Here is a 21,199-nt window from a genome sequence, read left to right as displayed (position 1 = left end):
GGCGGGAGCGCGCGCGCTCGGCTTCCCGCGCTGCCGCGGCTGAGGGGAGCGCGCGGGGGGCCGTGAGGGCGGCTCTGTGACACCGAGCCGGTGCCGTGCTCCTTGTGTGGCACTGCCCGTGTGGCACTGCCCCTCGCTCGTGTGCCATCGCGCCTCGCTGCTGGGCTACAGCTGCTGTCACGCAGCGCGGAGAGAAGGGCATCATCGCCTTCCCGTCACGGAGCAGCCATGGCTGCCTCTGCCCAAGCCCCTTCTCCCTCCGGTGCCGTGGCTGGTGCTGGCACAGCCGCGGGCAGAGCCCTGTGCGGGTGGCCCCGCGCCTTTGTTCTGATGGCCCGGCTCGGGTCAGCCCGGCGCGGTCACCCCGTGCCAGGCCGCAGCTGGAGGCTGGCCCCGCTCCGTGCGGCTCTCCCGGGAGCTCCCCGGCCATCTGCGGGTCAATGAGACACAGCCGGCAGCATCTGGCAGGCACGGCCACGGGAGCTGAAATCATTCAGCAGCGAGAGGCGGCGCGGGGATCAGGCAGGGCAGTTGCATTTCGGGCAGCGGGTCAGGGTGCACAGATCTCGCTAATTTGTATGACTCGGATGAATGCGGTTCAAGCGCAGCAGCCGGGACAATACAGCGGGAGCCATTGTCTGAGCGCAGGGAGGTTCGCTGGAGCTGCAGGCGCCCGTGCCTTGGTTACGTGTCTCCCATCAGCGATACGACAGCGACACGGCAGAACGCAGCGCACAGGTTTATTCATCCCCGCGTCCTTGCACACCGTGGCTCGGAGAGCTGCTCCCCCGTGACCTTACCTATTTTATGGTGCTACTCTTCATGCTGTTTGTACGCCCTGAAGAGCAGATCTCCCCTGCCCGAACACGGCAGATGCTTCCTTTCCATTCGTACAGGCACATGTGTGCAGTCTTTTCCTGATAAATTGTTCTAGCATAGAGTTCCTAAAAATATATGAAGTAAAAAAAAATATATATATTAATTAGGAAAGCAGTAATTTTGAATAAGAAACTCAGCCCTTAAAGTAAATCTTTTTAGATTTTTAGCTCAGCTTTAAGTATAACTTACAGAAAGGAAGCAGAGATTCCTTTTTTACTGCAGTAAACAGTGCCCTTTAGCGGGCAAATTGCTGGTTAGAAACTTCCCTGACTAAAAAACTCCTCTAGTTCCTCTGTATGAGGAGTGTCTAGTTTAGGAGTATGGAAAAGATAATATGGAGGAATAACAGGGAAAGAAACAATAGAAAAAAATGTGTCTCAGTGGCTCAGTTTGGGGCAGCCATAAAAAAATTATTTATAATGAAAAAATTATGTCACCAGTGCAGCCAAAGGTAGAGAAACAGAACACCCTCTTTTGGTTTATATTTTACAACTCCACAGTATGTTTAAGTTGACGTTTCTTATTTCCACTCTTAAAATATTCTTTAGAAATAGTAAATAGGGCTCCAGGTTTTGCAGTTAATTTCATTTTTTTCTTTATGCAAACCAAAATGTCACTGGTTCATAAACACCTGTCACTTCCAGTGCTTTGTTACTTATTCAACACAAGGTATTATTATATTTTTTTTATTCCATCACTTTTTGTGCCTTTTTTTTTTTTTTTTTTTTAATACCAGGAAAGACAGAGACAATGACATGTACCAATACAGTGATGTGTATTCTGCAGGAAAGCTAATTAAAGCAGTGTGGAAAAAGAAAACTACACCAAGATGGCATGACCTATACACTGGTAAGGAGAGATATGCAAACATACAAGATTTTAGTTATAATCACCATGGCCATAAATCAGCCTGCTTCTGGAAGATACTCATATTGTAATGAATTTCCTCAATATCTTGTGTTTGACAACAGTCAGAGATAACAAGCGATCAGCAAGAAGAAATATGACACCTGACATTTTAAGTGGCCTGTTAGTATTATTTATTCTGCTAAAAAATACAGTTCCTCATCCACTAAGTGTTGAAAGGGGGAAGCAAAGAGCATCTTTCACTGTGTAAATCCATGACAAGTGTGCTATCCTGGGCATCCCTCATATGAAGAGGGAACATTTGGCTTTGTATGAAGATGCTGACTGCAGTTCATCATAACTGTAGGAAGAAATTTGGCAGAGAGGCACTTTGTGATCACAGCAGACACAAGATTCACACAACAGCCATTCCTAATGCAGGTACCTGTGGTCTTTGGAGAGTGGAAGTAGGGTACAGTCATACCATGTAACTGCATAGCTAATTTATTTGCAGGAAAACCTGTGTTGCCAGAACTCAGGAGACTCCTGTGGCAGCTGGAAGGCAACTAGAGGGTAACCACCCATGTATGCAAGCACATCTCATAGCAGGTAAAAGAGAAACCTGTGACATACTGCAGTGATGAGAATTTGTGGGCTGTGTGGTGTGTGATGGCCACATCATCCATGGAAAAGTGAGCTGAACTGACTCAGATGAGTTCTGGCAGAGTTAAGGACAGACCAGCAGTTGGCAGGACACATGTAACAAACTCCAGAAGCTGAAGGAAAGGAGCCAGGCACTGCTGCTGAAGCATCACCTCTTGCACCTGGGGACAATGGGATGCATTTGCAGTTGGTGGCAAAAAAAAGAGGAAAGTAAAGAAACAAGCATGGAAAACGGAGGAACTGAAAATGGAACACAGATCTGAATTTGGATGTGGCAAATGAAACAAATGCTACAAAGGAAGAGATAAATGCTTGAGCCCTAGAAGAAGAGATGTTAGAGCAGTAGTTTCAAAATAAGATTGTAGTAGCTGCAGGGAAAGAGGGGAGAGTCACCAAGTACAGGACACAGTTCTGTGGAGGTGTGGGAAATGGGCAGTAGAAAAGAGACCAGGGATGAAGGAGGGATTGGAACAGGATGGAGAAACAGAAAAGATTCAGGAAAGATAAGGAAAAAAATTATCCACCCTTGTAAGGGTTTTTATTCTACATAGAGAAAAGCTGATGAAGTAGAATAAAGAAAAAAGCATGTAAATTCAACTCAAGGAAACTGAAATTATGGGAAGAGTGAGGGAATAAGAATAACAAAAATTGGAAATATTAATAAGTAGAAAATTGGAAGAATTGGTAACCTGTATTTAGATAATTGTGGGCTTTGTAAAATTAGTTTCTCAATTTCTCACAGTCTATGAAAAAGAAATACAATGATGTATGGAGGAAATAGTTTCATTACATTACTTTGTCTTAAATTCGGGAAAAGGGGTCTCCTGAAAAAAAAAATCCATCAAAACAATAAGTGTTGTTTTCTTTTTTATTTCACAAGTAAATACAGAGACTGTAATACCTGTAATGCTTTTCTGTCCTCTCTCCCCTTTCTCTCTTTCTCTTTTTCTCAGTTTTGAGTCTCTGCCTCAAGGATTTTAATTTTGACATCTTTCATTCCACCCCCATATATCAAATTTAACTTCTGGTTTTAAATGAAATATTTTATAAAATGTCATAGTTTTAGTCTTATGGGGGTTTGGCTCTCTTAATTAGTACCTTGATTGTGTATTCAGTGGCACTGGCATAAATCTGCATTTTTCCATTGCATTTCTCAGCAATCCAAGGGCATTGCACAGTCAAGACAAAATATATTTTACCAGTGAGGAGGAGATGGCAGAGAGATTGAACTTCTTATCCAGACCCACAGAGTTTGTGAGCATGAAATCGAAACCACACTTTGGGCACTGTTTGAATGCTCCAACTGTATGAAATACAAACACAAGAGGAAGAAATTCTCAGGTGAGTTTGGCTGAAAACAAATGTATTTTGTGCAGATACAGTGTTTATAATGTATGGTGTCAGTATCTGAGATAAGGAATTACCTATAAAGATTAAAACCCAGCATTTTGTATTACTAGAATTAACAGGCTTTTAATCTACATTTTAACCAGCTTTATTGTAAATACACTCACATTAGAATGATTCATTATTATTTTCTTGTTCCATGAATGCATTCAATGCCACTTTTCTTACTGTAGTCAGTTATTCTTTTCCCTGAAAAATCGACCACTTTCTAAAAGGTAATGCAGTTCCTTGCTATAATGCAAAATTATAATTTCTTTCTACACTTGTGAAAATCCAGCAGTAAAATCACAAAAACATGCTGGAGAGTTTTTCTGCTTGCGTAGCACTTCCACGTGGAATATTCAAATTACCAGTCTGACTTCTAAACTCTTCATTTTTTAAAGATATATCGATATATCCACTTAAATGGGTGGGATAAGCCAGCAGTGCTGTTCTGACCTGTCCAGTCTTTTCTGTTTATCTACTTAAAAATTGTGTTTCATTGCCTGAATCTGTCAAGGTTAGGAGTCACTTTTGATGCAACAGTAAAGAGGGAACATAAATTTACTTGTTTTTATAGAACTAAATCTTGGACATGTGTAACATCTTTTATTAGAATGAATACAAGACTAAAACCACACTCAGTACTGGACATAAGACTGAGAACTCAGCCCAAAATTCTTTGTCACTGAAGTTTTGGGGAATGGAGTAGTTAATGAAGTGCAAGTACCTTTTATACAACATTTTCTGGATCATGAATGGCAAAATGAAGTTATCCTGGCTAAGTAGGTAGTGATTTAGTCACAGATGTGGAAGCTGGGTATAACTTTAAGAGATGCTTTCATGAAGACAGTTAAATGGATAGTGTACATGATACAAAAAGGTTGACAAAGTTGAAGTTTGCAGTTTGGTGACAAAAGTTGAAGGATGAAGACTTTCAAGTCAGACACGTTCTAAAGAAGGCTTTCATGCATCTATCTCCCATTGAAAAGAGTAAGAGGATTCAGGCCTAAGTTTAGAGATAATTAGGGCATGAAGAGATGTAGCTGTCTGTCTAGGACAGTGAGGAGCACTGAACAGTGCCTAAGATACTAAGTTCCATTAGGAGAAATGTCTGACTGGGTTTTTTGCTGCACAGGCTGCTTTTCTTTGGAATGTGTTGCACTGAAGTGAATGGCAAACCTCTGTATATCCTCACAGACACACTGATGTGAGGGTGTGGGATAAAAGTGGGTTTTCATCAAGTTCTTCCAGGCATGAAGTGAGCAAAAGGTGGATTGAAGACACACTGCAATGAAAGAAAAAAAGGAAGTAATAAATGGAGAAAGGAAGCAAAAAATTGGCTTACAGGGATGAAATGCTGCAGAGGATTAGTCTGCAGGGTAAGACTTTGTAGAGGTTCACATTTATGCATTAATTGGGAGAATAAGGATCTGTGTATTGAGTTTCATGCTTAACTTTCTGAGAGAGAGCTGCAGTGACAACCAATGATCTAAATCCGCTTCTGGACTGAAGAGAGCCCAAGTTACACCAGACTGTCACAGCTGACCCACTTGGTACACCTGACAGTGTCTCAGTGGAGAGACCAAGAAGTGGATGTGAGTAGAACCTGATACATCACTCTGGGACCAGGCTTTTCTGAACAAAATCAAATGTTTTTGAGAGTACAAAATGCTGCAGACCCCTGGATATTGCAGACCAGAAAATGTCACCATTCCCTGGACAGAAATCTACCTTCACCAGCTGGGTTTGGCTAAAATTCCAGTATTGTTTCTTTAAGGGCCCCTCCGTCCCTCTCCTGATTTTTCTCTCTCTCCAATTTATTGAACACATTCCAGCTATCAGTATTGAGCACTATTTCCTTGGCACTGAGGCTTCAGTGGGGTTGAACCAAGACTCAGCTGCACAGCTCTTGCTGTGCAAATCAAACCATAGGGCAATAACGTACATCACTGGGCTGGGAATGTAGAGTAAAGAGTTCTTTATGAGATGTTTTAGTTCAGAGACCCCATTTGCATTCATTCTTTACAGTGGATTTTTCTTCAGCCAAAGAATCTTCCTCTCCTTACCTGTTTTACAAATGGGTTGGAGATTTGGCTTCTTTCTGTTCAGTGAGGTAAGGGATCATTTTACCAGCCTTGACAGTGTGCTGTCTTTCCCTGCACAACATCTGCTGCATGGCAGTTTTCATGTCTTGAATTGTTCCTGGACTTGTTTTAAAAGGCATGTTTCAGAAATGTCTTTGAGGATATGAATTATTAGTCATTGTTTTATCTTCTAGGGTGTTCATCATTTGTCTTTTATATTTTCCTTTTTAAAACAAGACTAAAGAAACTTTGGAGTTTATAGGTTTTAATTCAAGTTTAGGCTAAAGATACCAAGAATGGTAAAGTAAATAATAGCAATGGTATTTTAGTGCAGTTTCAGAAAGCAATTTATTTTTGTATGACAATAAACTGGTATTTAATGTCCTTCTAACTCATGCTTCTCCTTATCATTGTAGTATTTGTGTACACCCTGTTCACATACATGTGACAATACTGACATTTACTGTTCCAAAGCCTTTGCATTATTTTTATCTCATACCTCATTTCTCCATCACTTCATGTATGACCAGGTGTTTGATATTCAGTGCACTTTTAAACCACTTTTCTTTTCCCTGTAAAGTAACAAAAGAAGAGACTTGGCTTTTCAATTTTCTCACTTAATTTTGATTAAGGTGTTTAATTTTTTTCTCCAGAACACCTCCCACCTTCATCTTGCACTGTATTTTACTCAGCAGCATCCTCAACATTTACTCTGCCTATGACATCACCTGTACCAAACTTCCAAAGGCTGTTTGGGACATGCAGTTGCTGGTAGGACTTTTTGAAGACAGAAGGTTTGTGCAAGTTTAACTTGGAGCATGAACTGGTGACAGCAATTTTGTTATGTGGTATTGGAGGAGTACTGCAAGGTACCCCATACAAACAAAGGTAGGTAACAGTAAGGAACAGTTTAACATGACTGCCTTGGCCCTCCATCTAGGTGTGTAATTTCCTTTGGGCTGGAAGTTTTGCCCATCTTGTCTTTTAAGAGATAAAATCTTTGTCTGACTTGCTTCAAAACATGTTTTCTTCAGGCAACTATGGGAACACGTCCCATATTTAACTGAGTTATTTAATTTGTTTGCAGTTTCCAAAATGGGCAAAAGCTTATTAAAGGAATAGGGGCAATTCCAGAACTCTTTCTGATAGTGAGAATGTATTTTAGGTATTGTAAGAAAGTAACTTATACTCTGGAATCATATCCCTAACTATTTAGACTGCTGGAGAATCCAGAAAAAAAAAAAATAAACTTGTCTAATAGCCTTTCTAACTATGTTTTCATTAAGTCTGAGACAGCTCAATAAGGAAGCTATGGCATGATTTATTTTAATCAGTTATTACAGAGGAGTCATTAAAAAACAAAACAAAACAAAAAGTCAGCAAAACCTTCCTTACATACTTTTTGCATTCCAAATCCACAAAAAGTTTAGATAAAATCTCATTTCATTACAACCAAAACAAACCTCCTGTACTAGACTGCTTTCATTTTTTTCTGTAAGTGATGATGTTTCCATGCCTCTTCTGTCTACACTGGCTTTTCAGTTCAGTGTCTTTTGTGTCTGCTTTCTTTATAATCTCACTAAGGTTGGTCAGGAATTCTATTGTCTCTTAAGGCTTGGTAAGAACATTTGACAGACTGTGAACTAGAGATGGAGTAAGAAAATGATTTAGCCATTTTTGTCATCTGAAGATGACTTTCAGAACTGCTTGTACATGTGATTATTCTTCCAGTTCAAATGCAAAAGAATCTGGATTTTGCCCTATGTACTGAACATATGCTGAAAGCTTTACCAACTTCACAGCCTGTTAGTTTCATTTGATATTATGGTTGAGCTAAAAAGTGTGTATTCAGGCACACACAGAATCTTCTTTTGAAATAACTCCTCTATCTTAAAAGAGAGGAACCATGGGGCTACTGAATGATTTAGATAAAGAGTGTGTCCAGCTCTGCTCCTGTAACTTATAGTCTCTAGGCATTGTGATATGAAATTCCATAGGACAAATGTTTTCATCTGCAGCAACTGCTGTTTCACAGCTGATGTGGCATTGGCTGTACCTGTTCTTGGCACTGACCAAGAACAAACAAAATGAAGATTCATCTTTGGTTCTTTCACTTAATTTTATTTATGTATTTTTTAAGGCCTGTGAGTAGAGGGAATCATATGAAGAAGGAGGATAACACTGACTGCCATAACTGGTCAATTGTTAAGTGTGTCCAGCTCTGAATGAAGAGAGGGTAGGAATCCAATGCTGGAATATCCATGGTATCGTGCACCATTAGGTTGTCTGAGGATATATTGTTGATAAAGCATCCCTGGCAGGATCATACTTTGCTCACAAAGACTCACAGAAAAATTGAAGCAAAATTTGCCAAAGTCACCTCTCTCTAAAAAGAAGTATTTCAAACATATTCTAACAAATCCTGACTGCAAAATGTGCAAATTTGATTTCCAGTAATGAGACCCATCAGTAGGCACATTTTCTTGACACATTCTGTCTTGGAAATAGTGATTCAATTTTCCAAAAGTCCTTTAATTTGCTTAGGAGAAAAGCGTTTTCATTTTGCCCAGTCAGTTCTAATAATTTGCTAAAATCAAAATACGTGAAATTACTGAAGCTGGTTGTAGTGACCAGAAGGACCTCTAATCTTCTAATAATATTTTTCTTTTCCCCATGAATCATGTAGGCTTGCACAAGAAATTTTTCAGAACAGATAAAACATGAATCTTAGTTGACATCCCTGCTGCTTGTCTCTTCCACAGACAGAATTCTGGACATTTGCTAGTAATCCCCTTCAAAAGGTTTGCTTTAGAAATCTCTGTTAGCTGCTGGGGTGTGTGGTTAGAAACTTGCATTTTCTCCTGTGAGCAAAGTTCCTTAGGAATTCCCTTACACATGAGTCTGGTACTGATACTTCCTATCTTGGCAGTAACAAGCATGACAAGCCAGATGAAGAGCAGTTGGGAAGGAAAAAGTTTTCTATCAGCTCTTTAATGTTGTAAAGCCTTGAAGGGTTTTAAACAATAATCCTTTATCCCACAGTATATTCTCCAGGCGTTTTCTTTTGGGCACCGGATGTTGAGTTGTGTGGACTTTGCAATGCCTCAGGAGAGCCACACATAAATAACTCCTGTGGGAATTGCATGTAGCATCTTCCAGTGGCACAGTCTTCTGTCCCAGAAACACTTAGGAGATTGCCAAGGCAGTTGTGTGCTCAGCTAACTTTTTGGTTTGAAAACCAAGCTCATAAGCAGTGTCCCTCTAACAGACATTTTCTATGTCTTTCCTAATTAATAACTAGGTATTGTTAAATAGATTAAATATTGTTGAAAAGAGAATACCCCTTAAGTTGTCACATAATATATTTATTCAATCGAATATATTTTATGAAAAGAAGAGTTGTTTTGGTTTTTTTTTCTGCTCTACTTCTGAAGTTCCAGTAATTGTTATGCAGATACAAACACTTATTTAAGTGGGTGCTTTTTCCATTTCTCTTCCCTGGCAGCATCATGTGAGGTTTTTGTCCAGAACACTGAATTGCAGTACAGAGCTGGTGCTTCTGTGGCTGGCAGGAACATGGCAGTACCCATGAGGACAGACACTGTCCTTCAGTGGAAATATGAGTGCAGGTAGGTATGATTATCATAAAATAAAAAGGGACTGTACTGTTGCTCTCCAAGTCTACTGTTCATCTCTTTTTATTTTACAGTGCAAGGGTTAAGACATTTTCCTGCAGCATACCATAGTTAATTATGAATATTAATCCCTATTAGGAGCATTAGACTTCTTCAGAGATTCACCTAAGGACAACTGAAGTACATGGGATGAGTTGAAGACCAGGACTTTAAAAATATTTTGAGATTTCAGGGAGAAGAAAGTCAAGAGTGTAGACTACAAGGGGCACTAAAGTTGCTTTATTTACTTGTGTATGTCTGGAGTAAAACTGCATTTGGCCCTAAACCCATAAAAAATACTTAAACCAGGAATATTTTTCCTATAGATTGTCAAATATTTTTATTCTGGATGCAAATGACGTCTTGCTGCTTTTGCTGATCACTTGCTAGTGGAGATTGACACCCATTTGCAGAAGAATCAGCACATAGACTTTCAAAGTTACCAATGGGGAACCTCTGCACAGAACTGCATAATCTTCAACCAGGACTTCATTCCTTTGCTCATAACACTCTCTGCTTACCAAATTATCCATTGAACTCCTGTGCTCCTCCAAAAGAAAAAAAGAAAAAGGAAATGAAGTGCAAAGCAGGAAGGTAAGAAGAGATACTGGCTACAAGGTTACTGCAGCTTTACGAATGAACCCAAAATTTTGGGTTTTGCTGAACACTTTCCAGTGGAGACTGGCACAAGTGTGAATTTTGTCATCTTGTTTGACTGAACTTTTGAAGTCAAGGTATTACTGGTTAAATCCCAGCTTTCAGTGCTTCAAATGATCCTGGGTGAGGAGCAGAGAGAGGGGCAGAAAGAAGAGCAAGAAATCACCCATCAAAGCAATACATTTTTCATCTATTTATTGATGGGCCTCTAGTCTTCTGATGGGTCAATTAAGACTAAAACCATCCATAGGCCTCTCTGTTCTGTCCCTTGTCACCCCAATCCATACCTCTGTCAGTTGTTTCTGTAATGAGTTTTAGACTAATTTCATTTTTAGAAAACAAACAGAAGAAGAATGGCATTACCTTAACCTGAGACAGTCTCTGTATCGTGATCTACATTGTAGATCTAGGGGGGGAAATAAGTATTTTAAATATAATATAATATAATATAATATAATATAATATAATATAATATAATATAATATAATATAATATAATATAATATAATATAATATAATATAATATAATATAATATAATATAATATAATATAATATAATATAATATAATATAATATAATATAATATAATATAATATAATATAATATAATATAATATAATATAATATAATATAATATAATATAATATAATATAATATAATGGAAGGAGGCTAAAGGAACTGACAATTCTCCCTTTTTCCTGGATAGCTGCTTCTAGCTTCTGCTCTGAAACACAGAGAACCCATATGTGCCTGTAATGTTCATGATCTTTTGATGTAACTGATGGGTGCTGATGGGTGAAGTCCACAGCATTCACTGTAGATTGAGTCTGACTATTTCTACACCAACACTAATAATTACCTGTACTCCATTACTAGAATTCTTGTGCAAGTTGCTCTTTTTGTATCACTTAAAATGGAGTAGTACAGCACAGAGGAACTGGAATCCCTGTCTTGAAGAATTCAGTCTAGAAACTTACTTCCAATGTCAAACAAGAGACAGAGTGTATGAAAAGATAAATTATTCAGTAATGAATCCTACATACTTATAATGCACAAGTTGTAATGAATCTCAGTTGCTCTTGTAATTTTGTAAAGTTGTTTACCTAATATGGTAGATGTGCCATATGGTACACTAAAGAGAGTGTTAGAATGAGGACGTGAAGATTTCGAGGTTTTTATTTCTAGTTTTGTAGGCATCTGTAAACTACATTCAAGCTGTCCTAGAATGTGAGGAAGAATGCAGGCTGCTCTGCCCCTTCATGCTGACTGCTGCTTCCACCTGATAACATCCTCCATTTCTTCCTCCCTTGTTCCTCAGGCACTGTGGCCCAGCATGGGCTGTACCCTGGCTAAATGCCATCAAAGAATGTCTTTCAGCCACTCTGCACCTTTAGACTGGTCTAGCTTAAGTCAAGCTTTTTCACTCTTAATAAATCATTTGAGCAGCTGAATAACTCTTCTGCTGGGTAGGGAACGTGACCAGGCTTCTATTCCAGAGAGTTCTTTGGTATGTTGCTTATAGAGTTTCACCATAGCTAAAACTAGCAGCGGGCTCAACTGTGGCAGAGCAAAAAGGTTGGGACTGCCCTGCTCGAAGCAGCATTTCTGTCTTGTAAGAAACGGGCAACATGACCCACAGTGACATCTGTAAAATCACAGCTACTTTGTAGCACTGTAATTTGTCAAAAATTGATAAAATGGGAGTTAAAATTCATACAGATGAAAAGGGCAGTTTCTTGCTCACCCTTGAGTTTCAAGTGATGACTAAGAAAAGCATTTGAGTACAAGAATAAAATATTAATAAAAACTCAGAGGATGTAGGCAGTCTCTCAGGGTGGTGCCACGGGGAAAAGTGACTGGAGCCTTGGGAAAAACTTAACATTGTAATTTTTTTAGTTAACAGCCAAAGTTTACTGCAGGTGAGGACATAGAAACTAGATGAGTAATATCCTCACTATGAGCTGAATTTCTAGGATTTTTGATTCAAATGTACTTGGACTATTATTTGGGGCTTGTATGTTAAGAGCAAATACATAACAGTTTTTGCGTGAATTTTTGGCAAACAGCTTCTCCCTTGTAGGTATGTTTCATTCCCATTGCTCATGGGGTTGACTGTCAAGCAGATCAATTTAATTCATGCTGGAGTACTACAGGTTAAGTGATCACCACAAATATGCAATGGAGGAAGTCTTGACACCCCACATCTGGGCAACCCTATGTAGAGAAAACTTGGACATATTTAAAATGACCCCCTTTTCACAGATAACTCATGGCTCTTGTTCTTGCAGGTCTCCACCAGCCTCCAGGCAGCAGCTTTCAGGCAGTCAGTTCCCCAGAACCATCAACCAGCAGGTGCTGAGCCCATCCCACTACAACAAGAGCTCCAGCCTCTAATGCCACCCATTCCCAAAACATAAGAGCAAAGCTTATTTTAAAATCCTGATATAAGAGGCGCTATTTTAAGCTTGCTGCCCCTTAAAACTTGAAAGTTAAGTTAAATCAGGCATTGGAATAAGTTGCCCAGAGAGGTGGTGGAGTCACCACCCGTGGAGGTGTTTAAGAGGCATCTGGACGCGGCACTGGGTGATGTGATTTAGTGGTTTAGGGGTTACAGTGGTAGTGCAGTTGGACTTGATCTTAAAGGTCTCTTCCACCCTTTATGATTCTATGATTATATTCTGTGAAAGATAAATCGTACCATCTGATAATATTGTTCCAATTGCATCTGGTAATACTGTTACAGTAATTCAGTTTTCCGGGGAAACAGCGCCTGGCAGAAGAGCGCATTTATTGAAAGGCGGGTTGTATTTTTACGTTATTTACTTCCTTTATGATGGTTGCACAACAAGGTCAAAGTGCAGCTGCCTCCTGTAAGCGATCATGTCCACCTGCAGCCGGCGGCTTCCGAGCCCCGCGGGCCGGGCCGGGGCCGCGCTCCCCGCCGAGCGCCGCTGCGCAGCGCGGCTCTCCCCCAAGGGTTAAGCGGCGGCGGGGGTGTAACGCGGGCTGACACACGGGCGGGGATCGCCCCGCCGTGCCGGCTCGCAGCTGCGACTGGACCGTTCAAAATTGCCGTCTCCCTCTCTTTTCCCCCCCGCCTCCCCTCTCTCTCTCTCCTCTTCCTTTCGCCTTGCCGGCGCTGGGCTCGCAGCCGGGCGCGCTTTCCCGGAGCTGGCCCCGGCCTTGCTGAGTCAGACCGCGCCCGGCGCCCGCCCCCGCGGCCCGGCCGCACCGAGGGGCTGCGGCCCCCGCTCGCCCCGCCAGCGACGGTGGGAGGGAGGGAGGCAGCGGGGGCTCCTCCTCGCCCGCTGCCCCCGCTCGGGGCTGGGCGTGTGCCCCGCCCGCCCCGCCGGTGGATCAGTTACACGCAGCTGGCACAGGTGCGGGGCGCCCTTCAGACTCGCGCCGGCGGGGGAGACCCGGACGCAGGGAGCAGCAGGGAAAACATGCAGCCATTTTGGGCCGAGGCAGACAAAGAGCCGCCGGCGGCCGCGGCCGCCCCCGCCGCCCCGAGCGGCTCCCGAGCCCCCCGCACCCGCGGCGCGGCCGCACCGAAGGGCCGCAGCCCCCGCCCGCCCGCAGCCGCCGGGGGGCCGCCGCCGCCGCCCGACTCCCAACTAAGCGATCGCAGCCATTTGCACGGCCTTTTATAGCGCGGGCGCCGGCCAATCAGCGGCGGGCGGAATCCCTGGCCGGCCGGTGATGTGCGGGCCGGGCGCTCGCGCGTGCGCGGTTGGGCGGGGGGGCCGAGTGTGAGCGGGGCGGGGGGAGGAGGGAGCCGTGAGAGGGGAGGGGGGGGGAGGAGGGAGCCGCTCACAGGAACCCTCCGAAAAAAGATGGCGGCGGGCTCGGATCTGCTGGATGAGGTTTTCCTGAACACGGAGGTGGATGAGAAGGTGGTGAGCGACCTGGTGGGCTCCCTGGAGTCCCAGCTGGCGGCCTCCGGCCACCACCACCAGCACCACAAGGCGCAGGAGCCCCTGAGGGCCGCTGGGGGGCTGCTGGGGAACCATGTTGTGAGCAGCAGCAGTAGCAGCAGCAGCCCTAGCCCCAGCCCTGGAGGAGTAGTAGTAGGAGGCAATGCTAATGCCCAAACAGAGAGCAGCAGCGGCAGCAAGATGGGACTGAGTGCCCCAGAGATCACAAAAGCAGGTAACGTGGGCAGGGGTGGGGGGCTCTGAGGGAGAGGGGCCCTCCCCTCCCCCCACTCCCCAGCTCCCGCTGCCTCCTTCCCTCACTGCTTTCCCCCCTTTTCCCTCTCTCCTCCTTCTCGTTGTGGCAGGAGGGGAGTGCAAAGGGTGGTATCGATCATACGGGGGAGAGCCTCCCCTCATCATGCCCCCTCGGTGTGTATCCGCGCCTCTGCTCCCTCCCCTTTATTTTCCCTCCTCGCCTGTGCTTACTCGAGGGTGTTGGATCATGTGTGGGGGCAGCCGCCCCGCAGAAGGAGCCGGCAGTGCCCGTCCGTGACTCTGTCGGTCCCCTCTGCTTTTCCTGCCCTTGTTGCTGGAGTGTAAAAGGGCTCTGTTAATCTCGGGGACTGAAGGAGGCAGAGCCCACCCCCTTGGTCATGGCTGTGCCTCCCATGCCGCCTGTGATTGCTCCCCTTGCCTTTCCAGGGGTGGAGGTTATGGGGGGGATTCCCTCTTGATAATGCCGCCTTAGCTGTCTGTGTAAATGCTCCTTCCCCTCCCCCTTCGCTGTTGCTGAAGTGGAAGGGGGTGTTATTAATCATGACACCTATTTCCTGTAGAGGAGGAAGCGAGGGGGGATTTCAAGGGGAGGAAGTCCCTCAAAATGCTTCCCCCCCATATCTGCTGCCTTGATATTCCCCCCGCACCCCCTCCCTTGTTCCAGGGGCTTGGAGGGGGCATCTAACACCTCCCATTCCTCCTCTGCCCTCAAGGGGGGGTTGTCACAACGCCGGGTCCCGGGAAGGGGGGGAATTCAGGCCACAACACCCCACCTTGCACAGCGCCTTCTCCCAGCCGCCCACCCCCGGAGCTCCTGGGAATATTCCCCCCTTCGTGTCGTGAGGCTTGTAGGGGGGCAGCGTGAAGGCTGGGACTGAGGGCTCACTCAGGCAATGGAGGGAAGCTGTTTTTCAGGGGGGTTGAAAGAAATGTCTCCCCAGAATCTCTGCAATTCTTCCCCTCCCCCCTTTTTTATTTTTGATTTCATCTTGCTGAAGTGTAAGAAGATACTACAGACCGTCTGTTATGATTGATGAAGCTCTTCTAGGAGGATCTCCTTGACCCTTATAATGTGCATCTCAGTGTCTGCCTGTCACTATTCTTTTCCCATTTCTGTCTCCTTAGGGCCAGGACCTGGACTGTGTGTGATTGTACTTGTGCTAACACCAGGCCTTATCAAGGGGCATGAGGATTATTCAGGACAAGAAGCTACATCATTTTGTCCTTCTGAAAACCAGCTTTGCTTTTTATTTATTTATTTTTAACTATCTCTGGCTGTGGGAACTTCAGATCTGTCAGAACAAATTCTATTATAAGGAAGAGGGGTCTTCTAGAAACCTACTCCAGACCTTGCAGACCTTCTTATCTTGCCAGGCCAATGTTTTTCTTTCCTTTCTCTTTTCATATTTTGCTGTTGTTGAGCCTCCTGATCTGGCTGACTTTCTTTCTGGGAGATGACAGGATTAGAGAGTAATGTGTGCTGGGTATAGGGAATATGTCTTAATAATGTGTCTTCCATGGCCATTTCCTCCCCCCTTGCAGTTGCAGTCCTGTTTCTAAATGGGATGTCAGTCTTTAGAATAGGGAAGATGTCTTAGATGATATTCTTACTCCCTTCCCTTGCTTCATATTAAATCTATTTTCCCTGTTTTGTCTTACTGTAGTGTCAAAAGCAAGAGTGTTGCAATTAATACTGAATCTGCCAGTCTTTGGTGGAACATTGGAGGCTTTAAGATAATGTTTGCAAAGCCCTGTTCAGTTTGTACTCTGTCCTGTTTTCCTGGTTCAAGGCAGGTAGCTTGGGAGATGGAGAAGGAGAAGACCTGGTTATAAGGGAGAACATTCTGTCTTTGCTGGATTTCTCTTCTTGCTCATTCGCTCTGTTTAACCTCGTTGTTGTTTTGCAGGGGCAGGAGGAGTGCAGGGGGGTGTTATTAATCATAACACCAGGTCCCAGACTTCAGCTCTGGATGGAGCCACCACAACGAGCACCAGCACCACCACTGCAGCAGCAGGAGGATCTGAAGTCACTGCTGCTCCAGGGACCCTCAGTCAGGGCAAATCGGTGGTTATCAGCACCATGGCAACTGCCTTGTCCACCAGGAATGGCAAGATTGGGACCACGACAGTGCAGACTTTGAATGGGAGTAACGTGGTGATGAACTCTCACCACACAGGAAGTGCTGCTTTCTCTGGGACTCCCGTGACTGCCAACCCCGCTCCTGCACCTGCTGTTGCCCCTCTCGTTAACAATGGACCTGGATCTGTGGGGAAAGGAAACGCTGTTAATGCTGTTTTGCCCTCAGCTTCTAACACTGTCATCCAGACTTCTTTCCTTAATACTGCTGTGTCCTCTGCATCCTCCTCCTCGCCCACAGTGATCTCCTCGCAGCCACCGCCGAGCGTTGGCACCGGGGCGCCCACGGTAACGCTGGTGAGGCCCCCGATCCACACAGCAGGACCCACGGTGGCTGCAGCTGGTGCAGCCACTCAGAACGGGAGCAATACTGTGATCAATTCAACCATCAGTGTGGGGAGTTTTCCTGCTGTTGCCACAGCCACTGTGGGATCTGGAGTTTCCCTCCAGACATCACTTGTGAACAGCCAGTCTGGTTCCACTGTGCCAGCAGCTCCTGCCACACAGGTCATCAAATCTGAGTCTCCTAAAACTATAGTCCAGGCAGTATCCCAGCAGCAGACGCTGGCTACTGGTGGCCAGCCCAGTACTACAGGGGGTAACATGATTATTGGGCAAACTATGCAAGCTGGGCTCTCCAATGTTGCTCCCAATCCTGGTGGGATACCTCCTGCAGCTCCTGGCACCCCCACAGGAATGGCTAAAGGCACTGCCAATACAGTGGCACAAAGTCTGCCGAGGACTCCAACACCAACTACGAGTGGAATCAGAGCAACTTTGACTCCTACAGTTTTAGCACCTCGTTTGCCTCAGCCACCTCAGAATCCAACTAACATTCAGAATTTTCAGTTACCACCAGGTAAGTCAGAGGATTGAGGGGTTTTATTTTGGAAGTGTATTTCTTGCAGGGAGGAAGGAATCCAAGTGAGATTCTGTGCCATTTAATTGTGAATTGTGGAAAAGACATGACATGTAACAATGAGAATGGTCTGGTGTTGAGTAGTAGTAGCATTCCACTACTTAGTGTTTGATTTTAAGTGACCAGAAAGTCTTTTCAGCAGTAACTGAAAATAATTCCGCCTGGTATCTTTGTTCCAGTGTAAGCGTAGATGAAGCTGCAAACTGCCAAAGTGTGACAATGGAATATTATCCAATGAAATGTTGTTATTTCATTAGCACAAAAGACATTTTGAATTTTCAGGTGGTTTTGTCAGTAGTTTGTAACCTCTGTGTGCTGCTCGGTTCCCTCCTGTCCCTGTATGCCCCCCAGTACCACAGAGCTCTCATGAACAGAGAAGCAGCAGATACAGCACAGGAGAACTACCTACTTTGGCTTTAAAAACCTTCAAAGTCTGACTTAAAAACTTACAGATTTGGAGCTTATGATCATCTTTTTAGTCACTGGCATTCTGATACAAAGGCAGACTTCCTATGTCCTTACCTCACCCTGTTGTGTCTAGGGCTACAGATTTTGTAGTAGCTAGTCTCATGCTTAGTGCTGAGCATCTCTGGACAAGGAGTCTAGTTCTGAACTCAGTGGATGAGTGGAAAGCAGGCTGAGAAGCATTTATTTGTTCAGAATTGTTCTGTCCTTTATTATCCTAGATTTGGAGATTTAATGTTATATATTTGCTGTGATTTTGAGTCAAGCTTGTTGCTTGTATCCACTTTGATTTTTAACTGCAAATACTTGTATGAACCTACACATTGCTTCCTGTCTTCATAATAATGCATACAAGGGCTGTATTCTTACTGCTCGCTGTTTGCAGGGCAGTATGCAAAGAACAGCTAGTTAAATTTTGCTACTAACATTGAATGAAATTGTTGGTGATTTTAGTGGATGGTCTTAGTAAAAATACATCTCTTGGACCTCCTGACCAACCTCAGAGCAATGTACTTGTCACATAAAATAGATCAGGAATTATGTGCTGTATAACTAAACACTGTGTTTTTGTGTAATATGCTGTCTGTGGTATGTGATGCCATGTAGTTTGATGAAGTCTGTCAAATGTTCTGTGTATCCAAGTAATAACTGGTATAAATATTCCTCTTTTTTTTCTGTAAAAGATTATTCCATATATGAGTAATTTGAATGACATGTTGCTAATTTAAAAAATAGCAGTTAAACTCAGATCTTGAAATCATGGTGCTTGATTTGAAGCCTGTGAATTGATAGGTTGGAAAAGCCTTATTTTATTTATTGCCATAGCGTATCAAAGGATTGATCCAGTTTAGTCTGGTGCCATTTATACCTGCATTTTTTGTTAATACTGTGTTATAAACCTGATTATGAGGGAAAATACTACTGTGGAGTCCAGTGGGACCCTTTTTCAGGTAGCTGATATTTTCAGACTGCCACAGCATCCTGAAAGATATTACTCTTAGAAGCAGCATTGCCAGTCCTTAAGCAAAATTGGGCCATAAATTGTTCCTTTGGAGTTCTGGATAGATCAAAGTGAAACAATACAGGTTCTAAGCACTTGGATTATTATGAAGCACTTTTTATTCTGTCATACACTTAAAGAAATATCTATGACTTCAAAAGAATAAGCATGACTTAAAATAAGCAAGTGTATTTGACATAGAGATTGGAAACTGAGTTCTTGCGTGTTAAGACACACTTAATATTGAAAAGGATTTTTTTAGTGGAACTGGTTATATTTCTTTTACATTGCTTTAGTTTGTTTTAAAGACTTTGCAAAAGTATCCAGCTTTAAAAATGCTTTGCATAAACCATCTCTTTCAAAGCACTTAAGAATTGGAGGATGCTGAGGTCTTCCAAACATCTCTCAGGCACAAGGGCCAAGTGCCTCTGCAACTCTGGCACATGCAGCTTCTGTGATCTTCAGGAGAGTGCAGGTACACTCATAGTGAAAGGAGAATAGGTGGCTGTGCTTTTGAAATTGTATTTTAAATGGCAGCATCCTAGGCCAGCTTTTTGGAGGCAGTTTGGTAGCGTGAAGCTGCAGCTGTGGTGCCTGTGTGCTGTGTACCTACTGCATGTATCAAATTTGCATTCACAAGTCTGTTTTTAAAAGTTAATTGTGTGTGCTAGTAAGAGTTTCTAAGACAGTGCTTGAAATAATTTGAAATCACACACTGCACACACAGCTTTTTACACCAAGAATTAGAAACACTTAGAAAATTCTGATGGAAGGTTTGACCAACACAGCACACATTTTACAGTTATTTTCTTATCCAGAATTACTGTTTCTAGCTCTCCAAAATACAGTTACAGTGTCATATGTATAGAAAGCAGAATGTGAAATGTCAGCAGGAGTTGTTAAGCTGGGACTTGAAAATTAGAAACCTTTCAAGGTTTCAAATGTTTTCTTTGACAGACCACGTGGAAAGTAAACTCTGTCAATGGTCTTTAAAATATATTACTGTTAGAATAATGCTTTGTATTGCATCAAGGCAGTTGTGCAGCAAACATTGACTGACCAAACTGGAGATGTTTAAAGAGCCAGTGGGCCATAATTGTTGTGACCTTACTAGATTTTGGTGTATTTCTTCTCCAAGGAACGAAGCTATGGGGGACTATCTGTATATTAGTGATGGTTTTCCACTTCTGACATCTTTTAGCAAGAAGACTGTTGTCCTTAGTCTTTTCTTCAGGAGCCTGTGTTTGGAACTTTGTGCTCCAATTGGACAGATTTGGATAATGATCCCAAAATAACCTTATTTATACCCTCTTAGAAAAGACATGGAAATATTGTGAGATGATTTTGTAAGGGGGTGGGAACACAAGTTTATGCAATACAGCCTTAAGGATGCAACACTACTGAAACTGACTGGAAATAAATTGAACGATGCTTGTTTTTTTGAGTACTTCAGTAATGAGCAATATATTATGAACAATCATATGCTAAGAGGTAGAAAATGAGTGAGTTGGTTAAAGTAGTAAGTTAGTGTTCCACTGTTAGAGGTGCTCAGAAAAGTCTGCAGAAAAGTATAACTGGGATTATGTGCTAAAATTTATCTTTTGCACTCTGAGAGTGTGTAAAGTGTTTAGAGGTCATTGCTGACACAGGGTAGAATTATCTTCTAAAGTGGCAAAAATTGGGTACTTCAAAGTAATTTTTGAGAGCCCCATCTTGTCCAGCAGTGCTGTAGTAGAAACCCAGCATGTGTGAGTTTATGCTTACTTAGCAGTGCTGTCAGCTTGGGGTTCAAAGATTTGGTTTCTCTTCTTGCAAGTTTGTGTTGCTGCTCTCTTCTGCTTTATCTGTATGTACAGACATCCAATAATAAGTTTTTAAGGTGTCTGCTTAGAGAAGGGAGCAGATTGGTGAGTGCTGAATAGCACAGAGCAGGTAGGTCTGGACAGTTCTCTCTACTAGCTTAGGTGAAATTGAAATCTAGAAACTTTCACTTCTCTCTGTCCCTCTCTTTTCTTTTACCTTCTGAGTGACTGTTAGTAGTTACGAAAATTTGGTGGCTTGATCATAAAGACTGTTATTTTCCTGATTAAATATGGTCTGGGGCCATGCAGTCCTGTTTGAAGATAGCAGATAGGATAGGTTGTCTTCATGACTTTTTCTTTTCACTTTTACAGTCATGAATAGTTTTCCCTCTAGCAGCGGTGCAGTTCTGCAGCTGTTGTAGAAGAGAATTGTTTTGCCTTGTATCTAAAAATAAAACTTTTTTATTACTTTCTCAAAACTCAGTTGGATCTG

The 21,199-nt window shown here is 43.1% G+C and overlaps 1 protein-coding gene and 1 long non-coding RNA gene across 2 annotated transcripts in view; both read left to right on the top strand.

Moving 5' to 3' along the window:
• The first annotated feature begins 55 nt into the window (after positions 1–55).
• LOC130261538 (uncharacterized) lies at positions 56–12,791 on the top strand. Its single transcript, XR_008841999.1, has 9 exons — positions 56–1,728; positions 2,240–2,334; positions 3,546–3,729; positions 4,913–5,156; positions 5,241–5,890; positions 6,515–6,749; positions 9,367–9,490; positions 9,862–10,129; positions 12,479–12,791. It is a non-coding gene; the product is annotated as an uncharacterized LOC130261538 (long non-coding RNA).
• Positions 12,792–13,960: 1,169 nt separating this feature from the next.
• TAF4 (TATA-box binding protein associated factor 4) overlaps positions 13,961–21,199 on the top strand; it is a 36,462-nt gene continuing 29,223 nt past the window's right edge. The window contains exons 1-2 of the mRNA XM_056507845.1: positions 13,961–14,342; positions 16,291–17,379. Of these exons, the coding sequence (XP_056363820.1) occupies positions 14,027–14,342; positions 16,291–17,379 (1,405 nt within the window). The 5' untranslated portion in view covers positions 13,961–14,026. The remainder of the gene's footprint in view (positions 14,343–16,290; positions 17,380–21,199) is intronic.

The sequence above is a fragment of the Oenanthe melanoleuca genome, chromosome 20 (genome assembly GCF_029582105.1).
Source record: "Oenanthe melanoleuca isolate GR-GAL-2019-014 chromosome 20, OMel1.0, whole genome shotgun sequence".
Taxonomy (NCBI): Eukaryota; Metazoa; Chordata; class Aves; order Passeriformes; family Muscicapidae; genus Oenanthe; species Oenanthe melanoleuca.
The sequence above is the reverse complement of the archived record's forward strand: the minus strand, read 5'-3'. Positions and strand labels throughout refer to the sequence as shown.